At 39.5% G+C, this 23,621-nt stretch overlaps 1 protein-coding gene across 3 annotated transcripts in view; it reads left to right on the top strand.

Annotated features, from left to right (window-relative positions):
- Positions 1-23,621, top strand: part of LOC115006595 (glypican-5-like) — a 46,685-nt gene that overhangs the window by 17,417 nt on the left and 5,647 nt on the right. For all 3 annotated transcript variants that reach the window (XM_029428884.1, XM_029428883.1, XM_029428885.1), the window contains 2 exons: positions 6,569-6,689; positions 12,266-12,407. In XM_029428884.1, coding sequence (XP_029284744.1) covers positions 6,569-6,689; positions 12,266-12,407 — 263 coding nt within the window. The remainder of the gene's footprint in view (positions 1-6,568; positions 6,690-12,265; positions 12,408-23,621) is intronic.

Below are 23,621 nucleotides of genomic sequence, written 5' to 3' on the forward strand. Positions count from 1 at the left end.
GATCATTCACAGCACCGACAGTTTTCAATACATTCAGTAGGACAGCAGATATTGGATGTGAGGAATCCTTTAGATGTGCAGATGCTTTTGATATCTTCCTCTTGGCTTGAATATAAAGGTGCGATTTGTCACGAAATAGGACAAAGAATATTTGCCAAATTGTAATTACAGGTTATTGAACAGATATTATGTTCTGTAGCTTCAGTAACCTTTGCACATATTACTCATGTTTATCAGCCATGTGTCATTTCTTAGTACAATTGTCTCCAAATTGATGAAAGAGGCAAAAGAGATGATGTCCGTAAATCCAATCAACGACACTCACCATTCACCACATTCATGCTGAATCTATTTTCTCTTTTTTCTTGAACTCACTCATTTTAATTGGACTTAACAATACTGAAAGGCAGTCAAGCTAGAACAAGTAAAGCCACACCATCTTCACCTCCAGCCTCTGTAGATCCGATGGCTGTTAAGCATTAAGTGAGACTGATATCTGTTCAGCCTTTCAACAGATGTTTAGTTGCAGCTGGCAGAGGTGTTTTAAGAATGTCTCCTTCTGCAAATACCACATAGTTGCATACAGCCAACTCTCAGTCTATGTTCCCTTTCTAGCTTTCCACTGCTAGGCTGTAGCTGTTAGACAGCTGATGGGGGGGAAACAACATGAATCCTTTTTTTCTTCCTTCTATCGCACCAATCATTACAGCGCATAGCCCATTAATAATGTATCTCTCCAGTACATATTGTAGAGTCATAGTCATGGAAATAGGCATGCATATGTGGTGGAGATTTCAGTGACCCTAATAAATATTGTTCTCCTACCTGTCACTTATCCTAGAATTGCTAATGAAACAGCTGAAAGCATTCCTCTTGGATCACTCCACATCAATGGGCTTTTAGAGTCAATTATTCCCACCATACATGTTATTTCCATGGGGAAACTTACTCCTTTGAAATCCCACATAAACAAGGTGACAAAAACATCATTATTCCACCTTAGAAATATAGCTCAAATCAGACCATTTATAAATCAAAAGGATGCTGAAAAACTAATCCATGCTTTCATCTCAAGCCGACTCGATTACTGTAATGCACTCTTTACCGGCCTCCGACAAAAAACAACGGAGAGACTTCAGCTCATCCAAAACGCTGCAGCGAGGCTGCTGACTAGAACCAAGAGGAGAGACCACATCAGTCCAGTGTTAGCTGCTCTACACTGGCTTCCAGTAACTTTTAGAATTGACTTTAAGGTCCTCCTTCTTGTATACAAAGCCCTAAACGGAACCGCATCAAGTTACACTGCCAATTCTCTAATAAATGATGTGCCCCCAAGAACATTACGATCATCCACTACTGGTTTATTAAATGTTCCCAGAAACATCCAAAAGAAAATCAGGGATGCAGCCTTTAGCAATTATGCACCAAAGCTATGGAACATTTTACCTGCAGACATTAGGGAGGCAAGCTCGCTCAATATCTTCAAACGTAACTAAAAACATATCTTTTTACTTTAGCCTTTTAATGGTGATATTTTATATCTTTTTATCTTAGCCACTTTAAACTAATTTAAATGATTCCATACATGTTTAAGCTTGGTTTTCCTGAAGGAGGATCATTTAGTGTTGAGGAAGTAAGAAAGTTAAAAGTAAGGTTGAGAGAGCAAGAGGAAAGAGTAATGTCAAAGAGAAAGCAAATCTGAAGCATTGAAAACAATGGAAGAACATAACAGACAGTTTATGTTACGGGAGAAGGAAGCAGAGAACAGGGATAGGAAGAAAGTATGTGGATTATTTGCAAAGACCAATATCGATGAAAGTACAGACAAGGGATTATGAAAATGTCAAAGAATGTGTAAAGGCTGCTATTTTAATTCAGCTATTTTTATACAATTTTAATTCTGCTATATTATATCATTTGAATTCTGCTATTTTATCTGCTATTTTATACTATTTTAATTCGGCTATTTTTATAATGGTACAGACTCATTTACATCAACACTGTGATTATTGTTCTGTAAATGCTCTTACTCTGTCCTTGTACTAATTGTTATGTTTTTTGATGTGAAGCACTTTGGGCTGCAATTCTTGTATGAAAGGTGCTATACAAATAAAGCTTATTATTATTATTATTATTATTATTATTATTATTGTTATTATTGTTATTATTATTTAAATTGTAAATTATTTAGACGGTATGAATATTTTCCAGTATATTTAGAGATTTTTTTAAAACATTTGATACAGATGATTATTGTTTAATTTGACAAAGATTGTCCTCTTTATGGGTCAGAGATGGCTGTTTATAGTTTTAGAGCTATTCATAACATTGACGTTAGTGTGAGGGTAGGGACCTATATTCTGAATACTGTACATTTAAGCCTTATGCTGTTCACCAGTCTTGTGAATTACATTTATTTCATGCTTAATTGTCACATGCATCTGTATGCAGATGATACACTATTATATATGTAGCTGATTCTGTTCAACAGAGAAATTACAACTCTTCTTTAATTAACTGCAATATTCAGGATTACCCATAAAGGTACTTTATGCAAATACAACATTTCTAATGTACTCAATATTTAGTGATATACTGTATATTATATTAATTTGCACATCTCCACTGTCTCTGCTATATATTGACTATGTCCCAAATATCAAAACCTTGGTATCTGTCACAATGAGAAATATACATTTTATTATATAAACCTTTTGTAAGCTCTAACAAAAGCCAAGTTTCTGCCCAGAAAAGGTTTCCCTGAATTGTAGAAGTATGGTTGAAGTTGTTTTCCCCTCGGTTCCTGATTATGTGGAAGTAATCTTCATGCTCCTGCCTCCACCTTTATGTCCTCATTAGGCACTCTGCATTAAGCGCTTGGGTTTATTACTGTAGATAATTACAATACCCACCACTGCATTTTTCATGATTAAGTCGGTTGGTCTTCCTTTACTGAGAGGCACAATAACCCTTGCTGATTAATTATCTACAAATGTCTCGTTGGAAAATTCGTCATCTTGTATGTATCTTTTATTGCTCTGTAAGGAATGGCTGCTTTATTGATGGTGCCCTGGTCTTATGAAACAATCTGCAAAGCCATTTAAAAACCCAAACACTTTATACATCTTAGTCATTTTAAAGCCAAACATGGTAATGGCTAAGTGTGTTCATTACTTTCTTCGGGTTTGTGTCTGTTCACGTATATCATTTGTTTTACAGTGTAACTGTACACAGGGTGTTGTGAAAGAGCAAGTACGCTCAGCCAACCTTGTATAAATAAAGGTCAAATCAATTGCCTGTCACTCTCGGCTTCATTGTTACTAATGAAGACACACATTTCTAGCTTTAATGAATATAAAGGAAACCATGAATATGCCAGAATACTTTTGAGGTTATGCCAGTCTTGGGTGTGCAGCAGATTTATTGGATGTGTGGTGTTCACACTGATCCCTAAAATCTTTGCTGGACTCTTTGCCGGAGGAATCTTGGGATTTCCCCCTGGGGCACAGACTGTGGTTCTTAATTAAGTTTGTTATATCCTAAATACCCACCCTCCCCTTTCCTGTAATGTTTTCCTCCTCTTCCCTTTCATATTCTGCTCTGTCTATTGCCTTGGATTGTATACATCAGTTTGGGGTTGCTGAACCTTTCATCACATGTATTAATGGATTAGCATGTAGCCCAATATCCTGTTTGCTATTAAATAGGATACTCGATCCCTCTGTTTTGTCCTTGTGGGTACATGTAGCATTACAAAAGAGATCCATGAGATAGGGCTTGTCTCATTAAGTAAGATTGGGTTACCCATCTAACTTAAACTTAACCCAGACTTTCTGTAGTTAGAGGGCTTTTTTGTGCAGTGTGTTTAACTACCTCTGGAGATTTGAGAACATGTTTAAATGGCCAACCCACTAACAAATCAACTGCTCCAGTTCCTGGTTCCCACTAGTTTATACACACAGTGTTACAGTCACACAGACTGTCATCAATTTATCTTTTCCTGTAGCCATTATGTTTAATCATTTACAATGTAGTTTTCCTCCAGTAATCTTCACTGCATTGCGCTGCAGTAACAACACATCTGTAATAATGCATCTCATCATGAAGCATGAAGAGCGCAAAACTTGTAGTAATTATTTTTTCATACCCACTCTAGGCTACTGAATATGTTGAAAGTTTCAGCAGTATAATGTCTAATTTATTCATTTAGTTTCGTCTCTGTTGATTATATTTATTATAGTTGTGTGCTGTATTATTTTCCCCAACTCCATCATATTAGTTGTATCTCTCTAATGACCTAATTTTCCCATAAGAATCTGTCGTCTCACCCTCTCTTAAATTAAACATGCAGCTCTTGATCTGTTGATGTTTTATGCGATTGGCTGAATATTTGATGTGAACTTTCTCAAAGCTGGATTGGAAAACATATCTCATAGAGACGGCTAATAGGCACTTCTGTGAGAGCAGTTATAATGTCAGGCTCAATGAAGCCACAACACAACAAGGCTTAGCTGAACTTGCTTTGTGAGTCAGGCCACAGGACATGGACACTTTAACTTGAATAAGACTTTAACCAAGATATGACCCTTATTTCAGGACAAATGTATGCATTAAAACACAATCTGTGTGAGAATAAAACGATTTGACAAACCTAATTAGAGACTTCATGCAGTCATGCATTCATGACTAAAGATTCTGGTGGGGTCCGACTCCAGACCAGCAGGGTTAGCATGGCTCCAGAGGCTGGGGTCTTCACCACTACACTATATCTTGGTATTAGTCAAGTCATTTCTTTTAGATCCGACTGACATCCACCATGCATCTGCTCTCTGGTTCCCACAACCCTCTTCCCTTGTTGCTATAGCCAGAGCGTGTTTGTGTTTTCGAGGGTGTGGACTCAGCAGTTACTGACTTGGTGGCTGATTGTATTAGCGAGGAAAACTGGTTTGGAACTTGGGAGACTTGGAAAAATATGACTCATGAACTGTTGTTTCTTCTCTTTTGCTTTTCTCTCACTTCATCTTCCTTTTGATCCACCTACTGCAACCCCACACACAGATTCAATGATGTGATAGTTTCTTTTAGCCCACGACAGAAAGAAACATCAATATGTGAGATGGTCAAAGATCAAACTCAGTGATGATGTCTATTTGCCACCTTCAGGCAACTCGGCCCAATTTGTCATTTAAATGAGTTCAGGATTGTTATGGAATGTTGGATCTAGTCCTATAGCTATTCTTAGTAAACAGTACTTGTGTCGATATGGTCAAACCTCAGTCTCTGTACATATTAGGAGACTGAGATTGTCTTTCTCATGGCAAAGCACATACAAATAGTGTTTAGGTCAAAGGTCAGCCTGCAGAATATACCTTCTCAGGTCTGTTTCCATTACCATCCCGGTTGACTCCCCTCAACAAACCACAGCTGCAAGATAAGAGTTATGATGGGCCCGGTGTATTCAGACTGGCAAGGTCAGGGAGCTGCTACAGCTGTCGTAGAATGTGTTGACTGGGATTTGAGGAGCCAAGTAGGTGATCCATCTTTAGGTAAACGACTTATGGAGTGCCTTGTTTTAGGATAAATGTCGAGAGAGAGCGGCTGTTCACCAGCATGGATGGGGGCATACGATGTGACTGCATCTCTGCATTTGCTTGTACTGTTCATTATCTATTCTCCTTGATCAAGATCTAATAAACCTTCAGTGGTCTCCATCAGCTCCTTTAGTTTCCAGTACTCTGCTCATTAACAATTTCCTTCACAAGTATGAAGTTCTTATATGCACAAATAATGCAGAACAAGTAGCTATTCAGAGTAGTTAGTGGAGGAAGTAGAGAGAGTGAAGACAGAAACCATGAGATAACCAAGACCCTTTCACAGCTGGCAATAGGCAAAAATACTTTTAAAACCCATAGTTTATAGAATACAATATGTTGTATACATATTAGAGCCTTACATAGGGAGGTACAACCTCTGCTCTTATGAAAGCAAAATATACTGTGTAGAAGGTGCTGGGAGTCCAGTAACAAAGATCATGTACATAATTCAAACCATCACTAAAATTAAAGGATAAATACCACATAACTCCATAAAAAACAGTGCCTTTGAAATTATAATCAGTAAAAATAAAGAAATATGAGCAGTCAAATATAGTTAAAATGTTAAAATTGGAAGCGACACTTTAATCATGGAGTTCAATTAATCATTTTACAACCTGTTATTAATAAAAGCTCTATGACTTCAACAAGGTGGTTAAGATTAAGATCAGTCTGCCAGAAGATTAACTCATGTCACCATAGCTGAATGTCTCAAGTGACTTCTCTGCTTGAATTAAAGTCTGTTTCTTTGCTTCGTTTGCCAGCAGTTAATTTATTTTACATTGTGTGTGTGTGTGTGTGTGCGTGTGTGTGTGCGCGTGTGCGTGTGTGTGTGTCCCTGCACATGAAGTGAATCTCTACACACTGACCGAACACACTAGTATAGTGACTGTGGGAAAACTGGGGCAGGAGAGCAACACACACTCAGAACAAAAAGTGCTTTATGTCTCTCTCATGTTCTGTCTTTTCTGTAGTTATGCAGGTCGTGTAGTTGACAGCAGTTTAAAAGCCCAGAAGGAGAACCCAGAGATGACCATCCGTAATACAGATCCTGTCCTGAAGGGAGCGAAACAGAGGCTGGAGCAGCTAACACAGGTACACACGCACGCTTCAAATAAGAAATAGTTGGCGCACTCCATTCTCACAGTTTCGTCTTCTCAACAAAGCTTATGATGATTTTTAGTGCAATGCTAACAGCGAGGCCTACAGCAATATTGATTAGCCAGTTTCAACAACACTTTGATCCATAACAAATCATCCCGATATAACATTGATAAATAGATTCATGGTCCCCAGATGATGATTTTGATCTTTTTTGTGACCTTGTGATCTTTCTAAATACATCCCTATCTATGGAGAAAATATCCTGTCTATGAATATCTTCCAATATAATGACTTCCATTGTTTTTAGGGACCTTCTAACCTTTATCTAGCACCACCACAAGGCAAACATGTCTTCTCATACACAGGGACTCTAATGGGAAGATGGTCATGACATTTGCCCCAGAGACATTTTCCATTTTAGACACATGAGCTCACTTTCTTTCTTTCTTGCAGTGTCATCATGAGGCACAAATGTCAACTTTGCATCAGCATTACCTTTGTAACATAATCCTATAGGCATTCCAGCATGTACATATCTGACATGAACATTGATATATAGAGTTTTGGAGCCACGGCCCACACGATGGAGTCAGTGTCTTTTTCCCTTTGTCTTTAACCATTCCCCAGTAATGTAATATGTTTGCATTGGGCTGCTGCTTTTAATGTTTCCCACTGCGTAGACTAAGCAGTAGCCTCTGTTGTAGAACTGTATTTCAGAGAACCTAAGTGTTGATGTAGGTAAAGTCAGAGTAAACAAGAGGATCTGTGGGGGCTTTCATAACTCCTCCACAGAGCTTTAATATCTTCACCTTGGCTGTGACACCATGACGTATGAAGGTGATTAGCATATTGCAAGAATTTGTCTACCTGCCCTTAATGGACCGAATTATTCATATCCATACTTACATCATGATTCTATTGTTAGTTTGATCTTTTATTATTATAGTGAAATATTGAGTTCAGCCTCTTGGTGCTTTCCTTGTGATGAAGGTGTGATGCACGGTTGATAAACGTAGCTGCAGGGGTCTTTGGTTGTGTTTGTGTCCTGCCTCGTTATCGCCTCATGTGTGAACCGCTGCCTAATCCAATACACTTAAATGTCAGCTCTCTGAACAGATGTAGATAATAACATGCAGTAATAAATTAATTGATTCAACAATTAAACTGGATTTATGCAGGACTTTCAAAGCTCCGAACAGCATGGTAATATGGGGATATGATTCGCATGAATGATTCATAAAACCATGTGAATATGAGTCCATAAAAATGATACATCAAGGTTATCCATAATGATGACGCATTAGCTGCGCAAGGACCACGTGGCTGTGTTCAGGGGACTTCTGACACAGTTAGACAGGTGGACACATGCTGAGAGAAGGAGTAAATAAACGAGTGAAGAAGGCCAGAGCTAAACATGTGATATGGCAAACATTTAAGGATAAGGCTGGCAATGCTCTGGGCTTTGTTATCGCCAACACATTCAATGATAAGACATCTTGATACTTTCCAACATTCCCATCCTATCTGTGCTACTTATGGGTCGCACTTTCTTTTCTTTTTAAATGCTTTATAATTTCATACAACAACTTGGTCAATCAGGAATAAATACTGCTTTTGCTGGGGACTATTTTTTTAGCACCATATTTGGTGTGCTAGCAAGAATTTATAGCAGCAGGTTTTTATTAGTTATTGGAGCTCTATGGTACAGAGGATTAAGGATGTCAGGCTTTGGACACACAGGCAGTAGGATATGTGTTGGTCCTTCCATGTAGGATTTGTTGACTATCTAAACTATAGAATATCACTTATCCTTTCAAGTAGTATTCATTTGTAGCCATAACCATTGATGATGACAGAGATTTCAGTTTATGCTTGTAGGATCAACAAATGAATTCCAAATGAATTAGAGAGTGACGACATGTTGTGGTGTATCAGTTCTTTCAAAGGTGACTCTCTGTGTGCTTTATTGTAAGGTCAAGAGTGGAAATTGTAGAAAACCGGATGAATTCTCTAAACCTAAACGCTACTGGTCGTTTTGGAATATTCATTGAAGAATTATGGGATGAGACATGCTATAGTTTATTTTTCTCTTTTCGCTGTTGAGGCTCTTTCTGTGCTCCGTCTAATTTTGGTGGTGAGTCCATTTATCATGTCGCATTTACATGAAGGAAATGCCAAGTCAGCATCCTCCCTGCCATAAAGACAAACACACACCACACATGCACCATGCAATCATGTATGCATGAGATTCACTTTCTCATGCCCATTAATTCTATGTAAGCCATACATGGCCTATTATTATTTGATTTAAAGACTATTGAAGCTTCTGCCAATGTTCTAACGTGCAGACATACACACACTCAAACACCACGAGGATAGGAAAAGTAAGATCAGTGTTTTTGACATGTAATGCATTCCTGCTGAATTGATGATGGTAATGCTAACAGGCCACAGCATGAACCAAAGGGAAGACAGATACAACACAGCTCATCTGAATTGCAAACGATGTTCAGTTCCAAAGGGTGTGCAGTCTTTCCATCTTTTTGATAAATTCAGAGAAAGTCTGTGCACACAAACAAACCCTGTGTGTCAGTACTGTACACGCTGTGAGCTGTTATTGCTAGAGTTAGTTTAGAGTCAACTTTGTAAATCTAGGGCCTGGGCTGTGCTTCTTTCATGCTAGCTGCCCCGGTGCTTTCTACGTGGGGGAAGCCATTTATCTGAGGCACACACATTAATGCACACCATTTAATAATAACTATCCATGCCTGTCATGTGTGTCATTTACAAACTCACACAGCTAGGATTAGAGGAGGAACAAAATATGAAACAAGACAAAGAAGCATCCTTGGAATGTTAATTATTTCACCAGCCGTGTTTTGAAGAGCTGTCTTTCTGTCTGTCTTTCTCTCAGTCTCTTCTCATCTTTCACTGTCGCAATTTTGTGTTTTGTGTTAATTAGACCTTTGCAGCGGTGGCTTGTGTTTGACTCAGGTTTTTTTTCCCCTCTAATGGGATTCTATTAGTGTAGTCAGTCGCCTATCCTTGCAATTAAAATGTGTATGTACATGCTCCGCCAACACGGATGAGTCTAATCCACGCTGTGAGGGCTGCCCCTGCATAGAAAAAGAGCAGTGGCCTCACCGCTCCTTAAGTGACAGCACAATACAGGGGGTTTGGCGAGTCTTTGCCTTCTTTAATGGAGCAGTTGACATTTTTGGAAATACGATTTTCTTGTTAACAGATAGACGAGAAGATAAAAAACTCTCATATCTCCAACCTTGTAGCGACAGGGAAGTAATTTCTCCTATTACTCTGACTCCACATGAATGCAGCACAAATGCCCTATCTTGCAATGTTATCGAAAGTGAAAAATATTTTGTGTACAGCATCTGCTCCGGGATTTGGATCCGCTCCAAAATTGTATGGGTTCTTCTTCCTTTGGCCATGAGACTCTTTCACTGCTTTTTTCCCCCATGATCCTGCTGACAGACAGACAGACCACTTATTACAGTGTTGTTTGTTTGATAGCAATACTATCATTTCTATTGCATCCTTTATTATTATTTTTGAATGAATGTTGTCCTGTCTGTTTTGTATTTTTGTAATATGCAAACAAAAAATAAGAAGATAAGACCAAAAGTCCTCACCACGACCACATATTTTCTTTTGCCCTGTCATTAAGTAGATAGCACAGACCATCCTGGACCTGCCACCCTGGATTTTCTTTGACTTCAGCCTAATGGTTTCACTGGAGAGGTTCAGTGCCACATGACCCACATTCTGTTTAAATTCTACCCTTTCCGCATTACTAAGAAAACACATTACTGATGGAAACATTGCTGAAATGTGTTTTTGTCGTCCCTCAGCCCTCATTTGCAGTCTGATGACACGATGTTGAATCACTGCACAGAGTCTAGTCTGTCTCCATGTCCCCTGGGACACGCTGTCATATAATAACCTTGGTTCCCCTTGTTTCGACGGGCTGCCCCACACCTACTGTACAGTGGAGACCATATGTCCCTCCTTATGCATCCAACCTGCATCTATCGAGCAGGGAAACATAGGCAGACGTTATCAACAATTGCTATTGTTAAAAAATACCAATTGAACCTTGCACTTTCTGGTAATTTACTCTAACTAACAGTTTACCTTCAAATATCATGCACATAATAAAAGCAGGTTATTGCCCGGTTTGTTGATATATTCTCCTCCGTATGACTTTGTTTCTCCTTGTTCCAGTCAGGAAAGTACATGTGAAGTGCAATATAATTATGTGTATGTCTACCGCTACACATGTCCAGGGTTACATTGTGAAGAAAAATGTATACTATTTGCCAGCTCAGTCAGTAAGCATGTCACATTGTGCGCCACAGTATACTTTATAGCAACAGCGTATACCATATTTTCTCGTGTTAGCTGGATTATGTTTGCTAGTCAGAGTTAAGCCATGTTTAAATGGATTTGGCTGTCAAGCAACAAGTAGGGCGTTGTATCGTCGTAATAACTACTCCTGTCCTGCATGACAATGAAGTTCTAATGTTTGTAAAGAAATTCCAAAACAGCTCTCAGCTTCTGTAGTATTTAATTTGCCAGACAGACTCGTGTGGCATCAGCTTTGCTGTATATATATAAATGTTATCTAAAATAAAATAGAATGAAATGTCAGTACCATATATCTTTTTTCTTTATAAAACTGGTGGCTGTTTGCCTTATCTCTGCTCTCAGCTGGAATTTATATATTACCCACCTTGACTCTGTACAATACACATTCATCATACTGAACCAATTATATGTTCCTGTAGCCTACACAGTAGATGTGAAAACCTACTAACTTTTTGGTATTTCATAGTTTCTTACTTGTTACTTACGTGTTGTCCTTTATGAATGAATCAAATTCTGAACCCCAACATCTGAGGATGTTGGATGTTTTTTCAATCCCTCATTAGTTGAGCTTTAGCAAGTGGAGGTTTCCATTCGGCAGCACAATTATGTGATAGCCACAGCATCCATGCTGTGACTTAACTGAGCAGTAGATAATATGGATTCACGCACCGAAAGCATGACCTCAATTGCCCTTAAGTCTGCACTCTGACCTGTGTGTGTGTGTGTGTGTGTGTGTGGGTGTTGGTATTTGTTATTGTTCTTTAGTCTTATTTCTGTGGACATTTGTTGCCTTAAGAGGGAAAAATAATACAGAAAAACATCCCTTTTTGTTATTATTATTATATTATAATATTATCAGAACATGCTCTATTGCTGACCTTTCACCTCATTACTATTAGCTGCTTGTAACGTTTATAAAAAAGACTTTTAGAAAAAGTAAGAACAATGTGCAGAAGAGATTTGAAGCCAAATACGACTATTGATATATATATATATATATCAATAGTCGTACTTAAAAAGTAAAAGGATCAATAGATAAAAACAAAGGCTGCATAATTCAGGTGTTCAGTTGTGTCAAATTGCAATTTTGACGTGATGATGGTGCTCGATGAGAAGTCAGACCAGCATTGCCACCCATCGAGCCACGTGTACGTGAAATATTTTCTGTGTATTTGATTTAGGAGCTGTTAGTGGACCTCGGCTGGGCGAGCAAAACCAGAGGAAAGGTGGAGGAAGAGGAGGGAGGCAGCGCGCAGACAGAGAGAGGCAGCGGAGACGACTGCGATGATGAAGATGGCTGTGAAGCATCTGGTGTTGAGAACGGTGAGTCACACACACACACACACACACACACACACACACACACAAATATACAAACACGCAAGCAAAAATAGAGGAACAAACATTAGCAAACATAGACCCACACAGATATACCCTTAAAGGTATTCTGATTCATACATAACACATTAGCATATACAGTATACAAACACATACACACACACACACACTCACACATATATATACAGTATAACAACAAAGACAACACACAGTTCATTGGCATGGTGTAGGTTTTAATATGATGCAGCCTCCACACATCTTGTGCCAGCAGGGAAATGCCCAGAGTGAGGGATAGTGAGAGATGGATTCAACTGCCCCCCTCTCTCTCTCTCTCTCTCTCTCTCTCTCTCTCTCTCTCTCTCTCTCTCTCTCTCTCTCTCTCTCTCTCTCTCTCTCTCTCTCTCTCTTCTCTCCTCGCTCTCTTTTTCCATCTTTAATTTTGCTGCTCTCAGCAGTTTATTTCCTCCTCGGCCAGGATAAAGGATGCACCAACAACCAGGTCATCCCAAAAACAGAAATGGAAAACTAAACTGTAATTATTCATTTATCTCTTGACTTATTCACCGTACTCATGCTTATAAATAAAACATGGGTGTCACAGGGAGATCTGGGGACCCAGAGGAGCCTTGATGCAATCCCACATAATGCATGTAGTTAAAATGTTCCGTAATTTAAATAGTTGATTAGAAAATGTTGCTCTATGTTGAGACTTATTATCCAAACGTAATCGGTTCTGTTCTTGACCTGAAAAACATTTTAGTGTCCCATTTTTACCATGAGGTAAGGGGGGGGGGGGGCGGCAAAAAAAAGGGGGTTCTTAAATTGATCCACCCTTTTCAATGTGAGAAGAAATACGTGAACAGGGTGAAGCCAGAATTTAAAGAAATACTCAGATCATGTGTTCGCAGATTAATGTATCACATACTGTATTCACTGTATTTACAGCGTGTAATAGAAACAATTACCAGGTCTAAAAATGTTTTTGTCAGCCTTTAAAAATCCCATCATGTGTAACTTGAAAGTAACTTCACACAGACTGAAAGTGGAAGTTTCAAACCTGTTGCACCACTTACCCTGAGGGGTGTGGTCGAGTGTGGTTAGAAGTGTGCTTTGTTGCACCTGTAACCACACCCAGCAGTAATGCTACGGTATACTGAGACCACTGGAGTTCCTAACCCTAACCCTTCCTAACCCTAATGACCCCATCACCTATAGTAAGAAGCTGATTCATAGAAAAGTACTTTTCTCGGACTCAATAGATGGTTTAAACCAAATATTTTGCTAACTCTTTCAACCTTCTTTCAAACTTTTCTGTGTTAGTATTTTGTCAAATATGAAAATCTCCAACCAGCGGTCTGAAGGACAGATAGTCCTGAAAGACTGCTCACACACTGCAGATCGACCCTCCTATGTGCGCTATGGAAAGCTTTACTGTCCACGTCTATCTTTAGCTGGAAAAACACATATGTTGATTAACAGGCCAACGTACGAGAAGACCCCAGAGACCTTTATAGTGATGAAACTTTCCATAACACCCTGGTGGTTTGTGACTGGACTTTATATGGTCGTATTAGTGATGACCCAGTCCAATTATATTGGGGTAAACACCAATATTGTCATAACCTTGTTTGTTGGTGGAGTTTTCTGTAGTTTCTGCATAGAATAAGAATAGGAGTTTGTTATTGGAGGCGTTCTTGCTTCATGGGATTGATTGTCAACATGCTTCTACACTATCATCTTGTTGCACATGATCAGAGACCGTGTCGCCCACGTGAACACAACATTGGGTGTTGGGGTTTCTCTCCCCGAGGGCATAATAGGCTCAATGTGTCGCACTAATTATCCCGGCACTACTTGTTATCACTGGAGTCATGAGGTTATGACGCAAAGCACAAGTGGAGCTTAACTGTTACGTCAGTGGTTCCTAACCCCAGGGCTGCGGACTGGTACCAGGTTCATGGGACATTTGCTACCAGGCCAAGAATAAACAACACGATTAGAACGTCATTGGCTTTAAACTATATTCAAGACATCTGTATGTAAAGCTTTGGTGCTAGTTAACTTAATTTACAGAATTGTAAAACACATTATTTCAATGCAAATTATAAGAGATAATAATTGATAGTTTGGTTTATGCACATTATTCATACTCAATATTGAAAAAACTGGATTACATTAACATACAAATATATATTATATATATATAGCAAACAATGTTGATATAGTAGTTGAGAAGAGAAGACTGTGTTAACGACACGATAAAACATTAATGCCACCTAAATGTTTGTTTTCTCATACTGCATCCCCCCCCCCCCCCCCCATTAAACAGTTCTAAACCTAAGATATTTGTTTGCACATCTGTCATACCCTTTAGACTAACCTTGATGTGGCAGATCGGAGAAAGCTCCCGCCTCCCGCCGGGCCTGAAGCTGGTACATTGGCTATTTACAGAGAAAATTGCTAGTTATGATTTACCGAGCTGGTTGCAGCGTGTGGGGATTGTGTCTCTCAAGCCACAATGAATTCCTGGAGAAAGAATCACAATAAAGAGTGACAAAAGGGGATTTTATGCATGTCTCACTGCGCGTCGGCATCTCTATGCATATAAACAAGCCTCGCACGCGCTGGAGCTGAAAGGGTGGTGCAGTATCAACCGGAGCACACAAATCAAAGGGATAACATTTCTTTTTTAATTATTATTATTTCTACTTCTTATGCCTGGACTGAAAATTAAATCAGTAAGTTCTGAGTTAGAGTTTGAATAAAACACCATCAAATGAATAAATAAAGGCCACTCTGTTTTTCTTTTGGATGGATCTGCCACTGAATCTGCCCGTCCACGCTCTCTGACTCTCTCTCTCTTTTACATTCTGCCTACAAAACACTTTGCTAAGTCAGAATTGCTGAAATGTGGAGCTTATTTTTTCGAGGAAAGGCCTCGAACGAGAATTGTGATTGCGTGAGAAAGAGGGTGTTTGCGAGCGTGTGGATGTCCAAACACAAATGAATGTTTATGTCCTCTTGTTTGTGCATGCCTGCCCGCCATGTGCTTTATCTATTAGATTTAAGTGTTTGTGTGTATGCAGGCGGTGCATCTCATACTGCAATGTCTTTGTGTGTAATCCACTATGTTTTATGGATGGCCCACTTCTCTTTCTAACTGACTGAAACGGATCCAGTCGTGTGCTGCTTCTTGATTTATAATGTCTTTCTCAATATCGACCCATTGTTTTTCTTCTACACACACGTGAGTTCTCTAACCCTGGACTGAAGATATGAACAAGGATGAATAATATGAAGGGAATATTCTGCCTGTCTTCTAATTAAATCTCATGACACTTGGGCTTTGTTGAATACTTGAAGAGTGCAGGAGGTGGGGTGGAAGGTGATTTGAGCCAAGAGCTGAAATCAAACCTCAACAACTCCACACCTCATTGCCAAGCCTTTGTTTTTATTTAAGTGGGCCATTTAACAGTGAGAAGTTATTTTAGTCATGCTGAGACATTACACAGCCTATTATTATTTGATTTAAGTCCATATACAAGTTGATCTCAGCCAAGAGAGGGAGAATCACTCGGCAAACATTGTTCACAGGTCTAAAGTGGAGAAAAAAGGCAGGCGTCTTAACATATGAGCCGTTAAAAGCAGAGAACCATTTTACAAAGAGACAGTGAAGTCCAGAAAGAAAAGATGATACTATAGTGTTTGTCAATGTTATGATGAAAGTTATATAAATGCAAAAGTGTATATTTTATTCACTATGTGAATAGAAGAAGGTGTATGCTGATACACAACGTCTTGCCATTAAAAAAGTTGCTATGGAGTTCTGCATCATTGTCAGCAACCACATACAGGTTTCATACTTCATTTCAGTCGCTATGTATTATTATTATTAGCTATCTGTTTTACCATTTACATAATCACACAAAGGCATGCCGCAGATAGCATGAAACACAGTCTGTTACGGAGTGTTTTTTTCTCTTTTACTATTCTGCTTTCTTTGTTTAGTAAGTTCTCATCCTCCCTCGTGAATTTACAGAGATTAAAAGTGAGGATTTTTCCTCTCCTCAAAACCAGCGCAATCCCTTCTTCAAATGCCCTTTCTCCAATCTCTCTGTCTCCCCAGACATATCCAGGGTCCTATAATGTCAATAATGTAAATGTAATCATAGCTTCTTCATATCTTCTAGGGAGTAGTCGCGGCGAGGAGAGAAGTAGAGAAGGCAAGAAAAAGAGACGAAAAGAGAGGAGAGGGAAGATGAGAAAGGAACAGAAGGGAAGAGAAGGGAGATAAAAAGAAAGAATACGAGAAGCAAAGAGAACCGTCTAAGAAGAGAGAAGAGAGAAAGAAGAAGAAAAAAGAGAAAAAAAGAGAGGGGAGAAGAAAGAGAATCCGTCCTTCCTTTCTCTCCTCCCTCCCGCAAAAGCCTCCAGAAATACTCCCTCCTCCTCCTCTCTCTCTCTCCTCTCCTCTCCTCTCCTCCCATCTCTTCTCCTCCTCCTCTCCTCTCCTCTCCCTCTCCTCTCCTCCTCTCTCCCTCTCCTCTCCTCCCCTCTCTTCTCCTCCTCCTCTCCTCTTCTCTTCTCTTTTCTTCTGTGTAACAAATGAAATGCTGTTTCATTATAATTGCTGTGCTTAACCCTTTGATGTGGTGGTGGATGCAGAGGTGGGGATATTAAAACCTCCAGGTGTTCTTGAGTCACATTACAACCACCAATGTCAGTAAAGTCTGGAAAGCACCAAATCATTTCCCTTAAAACCTTCGTATACAACACATCAGTTTGAATTTCAATTTTTTTTATATATTTTATATTATATATATATATATATATATATATATATATATATATTTACTGTGTCTTCAGGACCTCTTTGTATCTTGTATCTTATACAGGATGTATTTGTGTGTGTGAGTATGTATGTAAGAGAATGTGTATTCGCGAGGGGTACTCAATCCCTGTAACCATGGTTACCAGGTGGCCTGTCCACCCATGGGTCCTTATTTGATGACAATGAAGAGAGAGAGAGAGAGAGAGAGAGAGAGAGAGAGAGAGAGAGAGAGAGAGAGAGAGAGAGAGAGAGAGAGAGAGAGAGAGAGAGAATCTTTGTGTTACAATACTTGTAATCTGGTTAAAGCACAGGTTGGTTTTCAGTTAAGATGCTTTCAGTATTTGGTTCTTATCATCATCCTGCACTTAATAACAGACATACCGGTACAACAGGATACTGGACTAAACCATTCTCTATGTATTGTTTCTGCCTCCATGTGTCTTCCCTCCATCATCTCTGCCTTGCTCCTCTGGCCTCTCCCCCACTTCCCTTGGGCCACATTCACAAAGCTTTTAGAAGCCATTTCATCTTAAAGGGAAAGTCCAGTGTTTTCCATGTTACCCGAGGGCAGACGGGTAACATGGAAAACATTGGACTGCAGTTTGATCTGCATTCGAAAGCATCTGTCTAAAGGGAGCCAGAAAGAACAATAAAAAGCCTGGCGAGACTCATAATCTGCACCCGTGACTATAAAAGTTCCCAGAGCGAGCCTGTGGATCGGTTTGATCAGTGCTATAAAATAAAACAGCTTTCTTCGTACATGCATGCACTGGAGAACATAAGGGTATAAAACATGCTATGAATGCAACCAGTATGCCACTGACACAGCAGCCTTCTCTGGAAATGAGGGATATTCATTAGTAAGAACGTTTAGTAGGAACTGTAATGCTGCCTTGATTTATATTTTGGCTTTTTTTACTAACATAACGATGAAATGCTTACTGTATATTGAACAGATCTGTTTGCTATTAATATCATAAAAGGTGCATACTGAATATATCAGCAACATGTTCACCAGCAACACGTTGTTTTTCCGCTACAATATCTGCTTCTGGATCTACTGTAAAGGTTAAGGCTTACGCGATTACTTTTTCAATATAGAAATATAGAATAAGTGTGATATTCTATATGTTTCCTATTTTCAACACATCCCATTGAAATCCACAATGAATTGATTCTTTTTTCCTGTTGCTTCCACCTCTATTGACCTCCATTGTTGTCCAAAAACTATAAATAAATAAAATGCATCAATGAGCCACACTGTTATGACATGTCCCTTTGATAAAGATGAACATGGGCACTGTAGTTCATTTTTGATTGAATCCCACATCCTTACTAACACACTACGGCTGACAATAGTCCCCAGTAAACATTCTTCTTACTGTGTGAATGTGAGTAACGTTTGCTAGCCAGTGCCTAGCTGCTTTAGGGATTAATATAGTTTATTCTTTTTGTTATGTATATTACTACCCATACCTATATTATAATTGCCTTTTTTAATAGGGGCGACACAATAGTGCAGTGGTTAGCACTACCTCCTCAGCAAGAGGCTTGGGCCCTGTGCACAGTTTGCATGTTCTCCAGGTTCTCCTGCTTCCTCCCACAGACCAAAGACATGCGGGTTAGGTTAATTGGTGTCTGTCCAGAGTGTACTCCGCCTCTCGCCCAATGTCAACTGAGATCGACCCCGTCCCCCCCCCCGCAACCCTGTAGGATAAGCTGGTACAGATAATGAATGGATAGATGATTGTTTTTAAAGATTCACCTCTTCAGCTACGATTGGGCTGACAGGTTACGGAAGTTAGAAAGTATTTAGTGACGGATTAAAAACATTATTAGTTTTGGTCTTTTGAAAGGAATTTGTTAACAATAACTAAAATATAAAAATATATCCTCCAACATCTTCCAACCTGACTTGTGTCTGGTATCGATGTCACATTTCCTAAAGGTCATCTTGGCAGCAATTATGATTCGACCAAAATGCATTTGGAAAAGTAAATCAATAGCATAGAAACGAAATGTGTACAATCATTGAGATTATATTCTGTCGATTTCGTCTCTTTTAATTGCTGCTTTTTTGTCTGTCCTCAGTTCTTTGGTTTTATTTTGTTTTTGTTGCCCAAGTCTCACAGCTTGGGGTATATTGACTAGAGCTGGTACACATACACTCACATAAACACACAAACACACACACACACACACACACACACACACACACACACACACACACACACACATACACACAAAAATCAATGGGGGAGAAGGAAATAGAGAGGAGCAGAATTAGGAGAGGATGATAGGGGGTAACAGTGGGTACAGAGTGTGTGTGTGTGTGTGTGTGTGTGTGTGTGTGTGTGTGTGTGTGTGTGTGTGAGCATGTTTAATAAGCAGTAGAGTTAAAATGATAGATCCTCGGGGCAGGATATTCGGCTCATTAAAGAATTACACATTCACTTTGCTCCCACTGTCTCTCTCATTCAAAGAGAAATAAGGCTCTCTCTTTTGTTCAACTCACCCCGAGAGAGATAAAAGAATTGGACTTTACATGAAATGCTGCACATCGGAGAATATCTACAGAATTACTACGTGCACTCAAGCTATCAACATACCCGGAACCTCTTTCAAGCATCTCCTGTGATCTTATATATTCATGTCCTGCTCTCTCTCCCATCAACCTGTCTGTTTGCCTGTTTCCTGCTGTCCTGTCTTTCTGTCTGACACCCCGCTTGTCTCTACACCTGAGTGAGTTTGTTCATGCGAACCTGATGAGACATCATCTGTTTATTAGTCATCCCTCTCTGAAGTGATGCTGTTATTCCCATACTTGACCTTTAGAAAGAAGCCCTTGCTTTGTCTCGCTTTCTCTAGCCGCACCTCCGGCTTCACTCCTCATGTATTTAAATGAGCATTCACATGCCGCACACACAGCGGAGCACACACCCCCATTGGACTGCGTTGATGTACAACCTTCAACCAATCACTCTGCCGTGTTCATTCTTTCATCCAGCTCTAATCACAGTCCCTCGCTGCCTATATACGCTGCAGCCTTCAGCTCGTTTTTTCCCCTACATGTTTCCTCCAAAGGTTTTATGATTTCCACTGGAGGCTCTGCTTAACCTCGGTGAGTGTGACCTTGGGAAGATGCTTCATTGCAAGTCAAACCGCTAACTGTTATTATGGTCATTAGGAAACAAGCACTAGCCATTAACGTGGATATTACTTTTTAGACTATGTAACCACACAGTTAATTTGGGACCAGTGGAGCAGGTGATGTAGATGCAAACTACATCACCTGATCACTCAAGTTACACATTTTTGAGAGCCAGTTGATTAATTTCCTTATGAAGTCTTTCTCTCCATTACAACACTTTAATAAGAAGTATGTAGAGTAAACAGACCTTTCCTTCACATTCATAGAATCTTCTTTAGGTTAAATGTATATTTTAAAAGTGAGGTTTATCAAAACGGTACTTTCACATGTCAAGTGAGCAACCGTTTATGGATTGATCTTTAGTCATGAATAATGCATCCTCACCTGCCTGTCTTCCTGTCAACCCGAAGTAAGGAATGATGGACACGAGATGATGTTTGAAACATATTACAATTTCGACCAAAGCAAATATGTTTGCTCGTTAAAATTAAAGTATTATTATCATTTATTTTTGTTACCATGCTACGGGCGTATATTTCTGTATTTCTGCGTAATATAAGCATGTTGGCATTGTTAGCATTTAGCTCAAACCTCCGCCGTGCCTATGACCAGCCTCTTGCAACACGTTATAGAATGGCCGTAGAATTTTAGTCTTGTTTAATTGAATATTGCCGTGTTAGAAACACAGCGCTTCCCTTGACAACCAGTTAGAAACCAAAACCTAAGAGCCTGCCCATAAAACCCCACAGGTGCTATTATGTTTATAAATGTAACACTGATTTAACATCTCTGCGTAATCCCTTCAAAATAAGCAATTGTGAACAGTAGCCTTAGATATGCTAAAGGTTCTCATTCATTCCCTCTGAGATAAGGAGCATCACTTTCGCTCAGTATAATACAGTATACACTTACTAAAATTACCCACCAGGGACAGATTTGATTTTAGTGTCTAGATTCGTGTCTAAATGAGTAAGATGACAAGCAGGCCAATTTCACGATACTCTTCTTTTTTTAAAGTCTATAAATAACAAGATGACAGGGCTGGAGAGTATAATGAGATGCAGTACGGTGTGTGAGCAGGCGTAGTGTGTGTTCAGAAAGTAGCCATTGTCTTTGGTGTAGAGATATATTACCACTATTTATTTACCATGATGTGTACAGTAGATAGCTGATGTTATTTATGTCTTTCTTTCCCTCTCAGCTTTTTTATTTTGCTATCGTTTTATAATTTGATTCTGATAAGTACTTGCTATAATCCACAGCTACCTTTTACCATGCTCTTGTGTGTGTGTGTGTGTGTGTGTGTGTGTGTGTGTGTGTGTGTGTGTGTGTGTGTGTGTGTGTGTGTGTGTGTTTCTTCCCTGGGGAACTGAGGCTGAAGTAATGAAATGCTCATTACTGATTCAGCTGGAAATGCTAGGGATACATTTACACGCCTACACACACACACACACACACACACACACCATCTATCCAGACACTTTTCAAGGTCACCTTGCATCATATGTGTGTGTGTGTGTGTGTGTGTGTGTGTGTGTGTGTGTGTGTGTGTGCAAGAGAGAGAGAAGGAATGTCTGTTGTATACATACAAATTGAGGAGCAACAAGATTGGGCATAATTGGGGCCTAAGTTGACAGTTCTGTACAATACACCACAGGCATCTGATATCAAACACGATCATCAACTCGCGCACGTACACACACACACACACACACACACACACACACACACACACACACACACACACACACACATATTCACATTAGCTGTCCGTGCACTTTAAACTTTTGCTCATTAGATGCATCACTGGCATTAAAATGCATTGATACTGTTCTGCTTTACACACAGACCGGTCTGATTAAAGCATAACTAACATGTTTCTGTGACACACACAGTGTTTATGGGCACACATACAGCACACACAGTCAGTGTTGTTGGCTGTGTGTTGTCAGTTGGGTTTGTTTTCAGACTGCAGACTGGAGGAATGCATGACTGGAGGAATGCATGACAGAGAATTAAAAACAGCAATGGTGGGGTTTCTGATGCTTGTTACAGACCAGGCCGGGATGTTAACGTCTGAACATTACAATAGATTAAAGCACCGCAGGTGCAGATGGTGATGTTGGCTGGATAATCATAGAGAGAGAGAAATGCACTAAACGCTCTGCAGCCAGTCTGTTTCCTGTGGGTCACCACAACTCTGATTTATCGGCCTGCTCCACCTGCTTTCAACTCTTACTGTCACCCCTGGGAAAATGCTTCTCTGGAATCTAATTCCATTTTTATCTTATTATTTTGGAAAAGTATCTTAATTGCAAGTAAACGGTGAAGAGGACCATTGTTTTACTCGGGAATGAGGGGATGATGTATCACTGTCACTCTCCTCTTCTGCCATTACAATACATGGTAACCATGTTTGTCCTTCCTTGTAAAATGTCAGTTCAGCTCCTCTGCGAATGCAAACTGTGCATAAATGGAGGTGTGAGATGTTCATGTGCTGGACATCAATAAAGAAGGATTAAACCTTTGGCTGATCTGCAATTGCACTGACCTGAGGTCTGCAATCCACCACCACAACTCACTGACAGGATGGTCCAAATGTCACCCCTGCATTCTTAGTATCCCACACACACACACACACACACAACACACACACATGCACTCATTACTCATTCTGGTAAAGGTTAAACTACCCTATGAGTATGACCAGTGACATTGTTCATCACTCATCTCTGGCGGTGTGTGTGTGTGTGTGTGTGTGTGTGTGTGTGTGTGTGTGTGTGTGTGTGTGTGTGTGTGTGTGTGTGTGTGTTGTTGTACACGTATTTGGAGCCAATCTGCCACATATGACATGTTCTGGATTGTTTCTAAGAGATAAACATGCTGAAGGACATATAGGAGGAGACTGCATGTTGCCACTCGCTTTCAGACCACACACAAACAAACACAAACATGAGTGACACTTATTGAGTGTAATTATGACCCTGATCGAACCGTTGTGCTTTCATAATCAATAAATCGTTTATCAAGCAAAAATGTAAAGATTTGCTGCTTTTCTCTGTTGAATATGATTTTTATTTCTGTAGTTCAGACAAAACAAGCTTTTAGAAGTTATTTTCACTATTTTTAAAAATGTTTTATTGACTTAACAATTACTTACTTATTTGGAATAGTCATTAGCAGGATTTAAATAATGGTATAATCATTGATTTTGTTT

Source organism: Cottoperca gobio, chromosome 4 (genome assembly GCF_900634415.1).
Source record: "Cottoperca gobio chromosome 4, fCotGob3.1, whole genome shotgun sequence".
NCBI classification, from domain to species: Eukaryota; Metazoa; Chordata; class Actinopteri; order Perciformes; family Bovichtidae; genus Cottoperca; species Cottoperca gobio.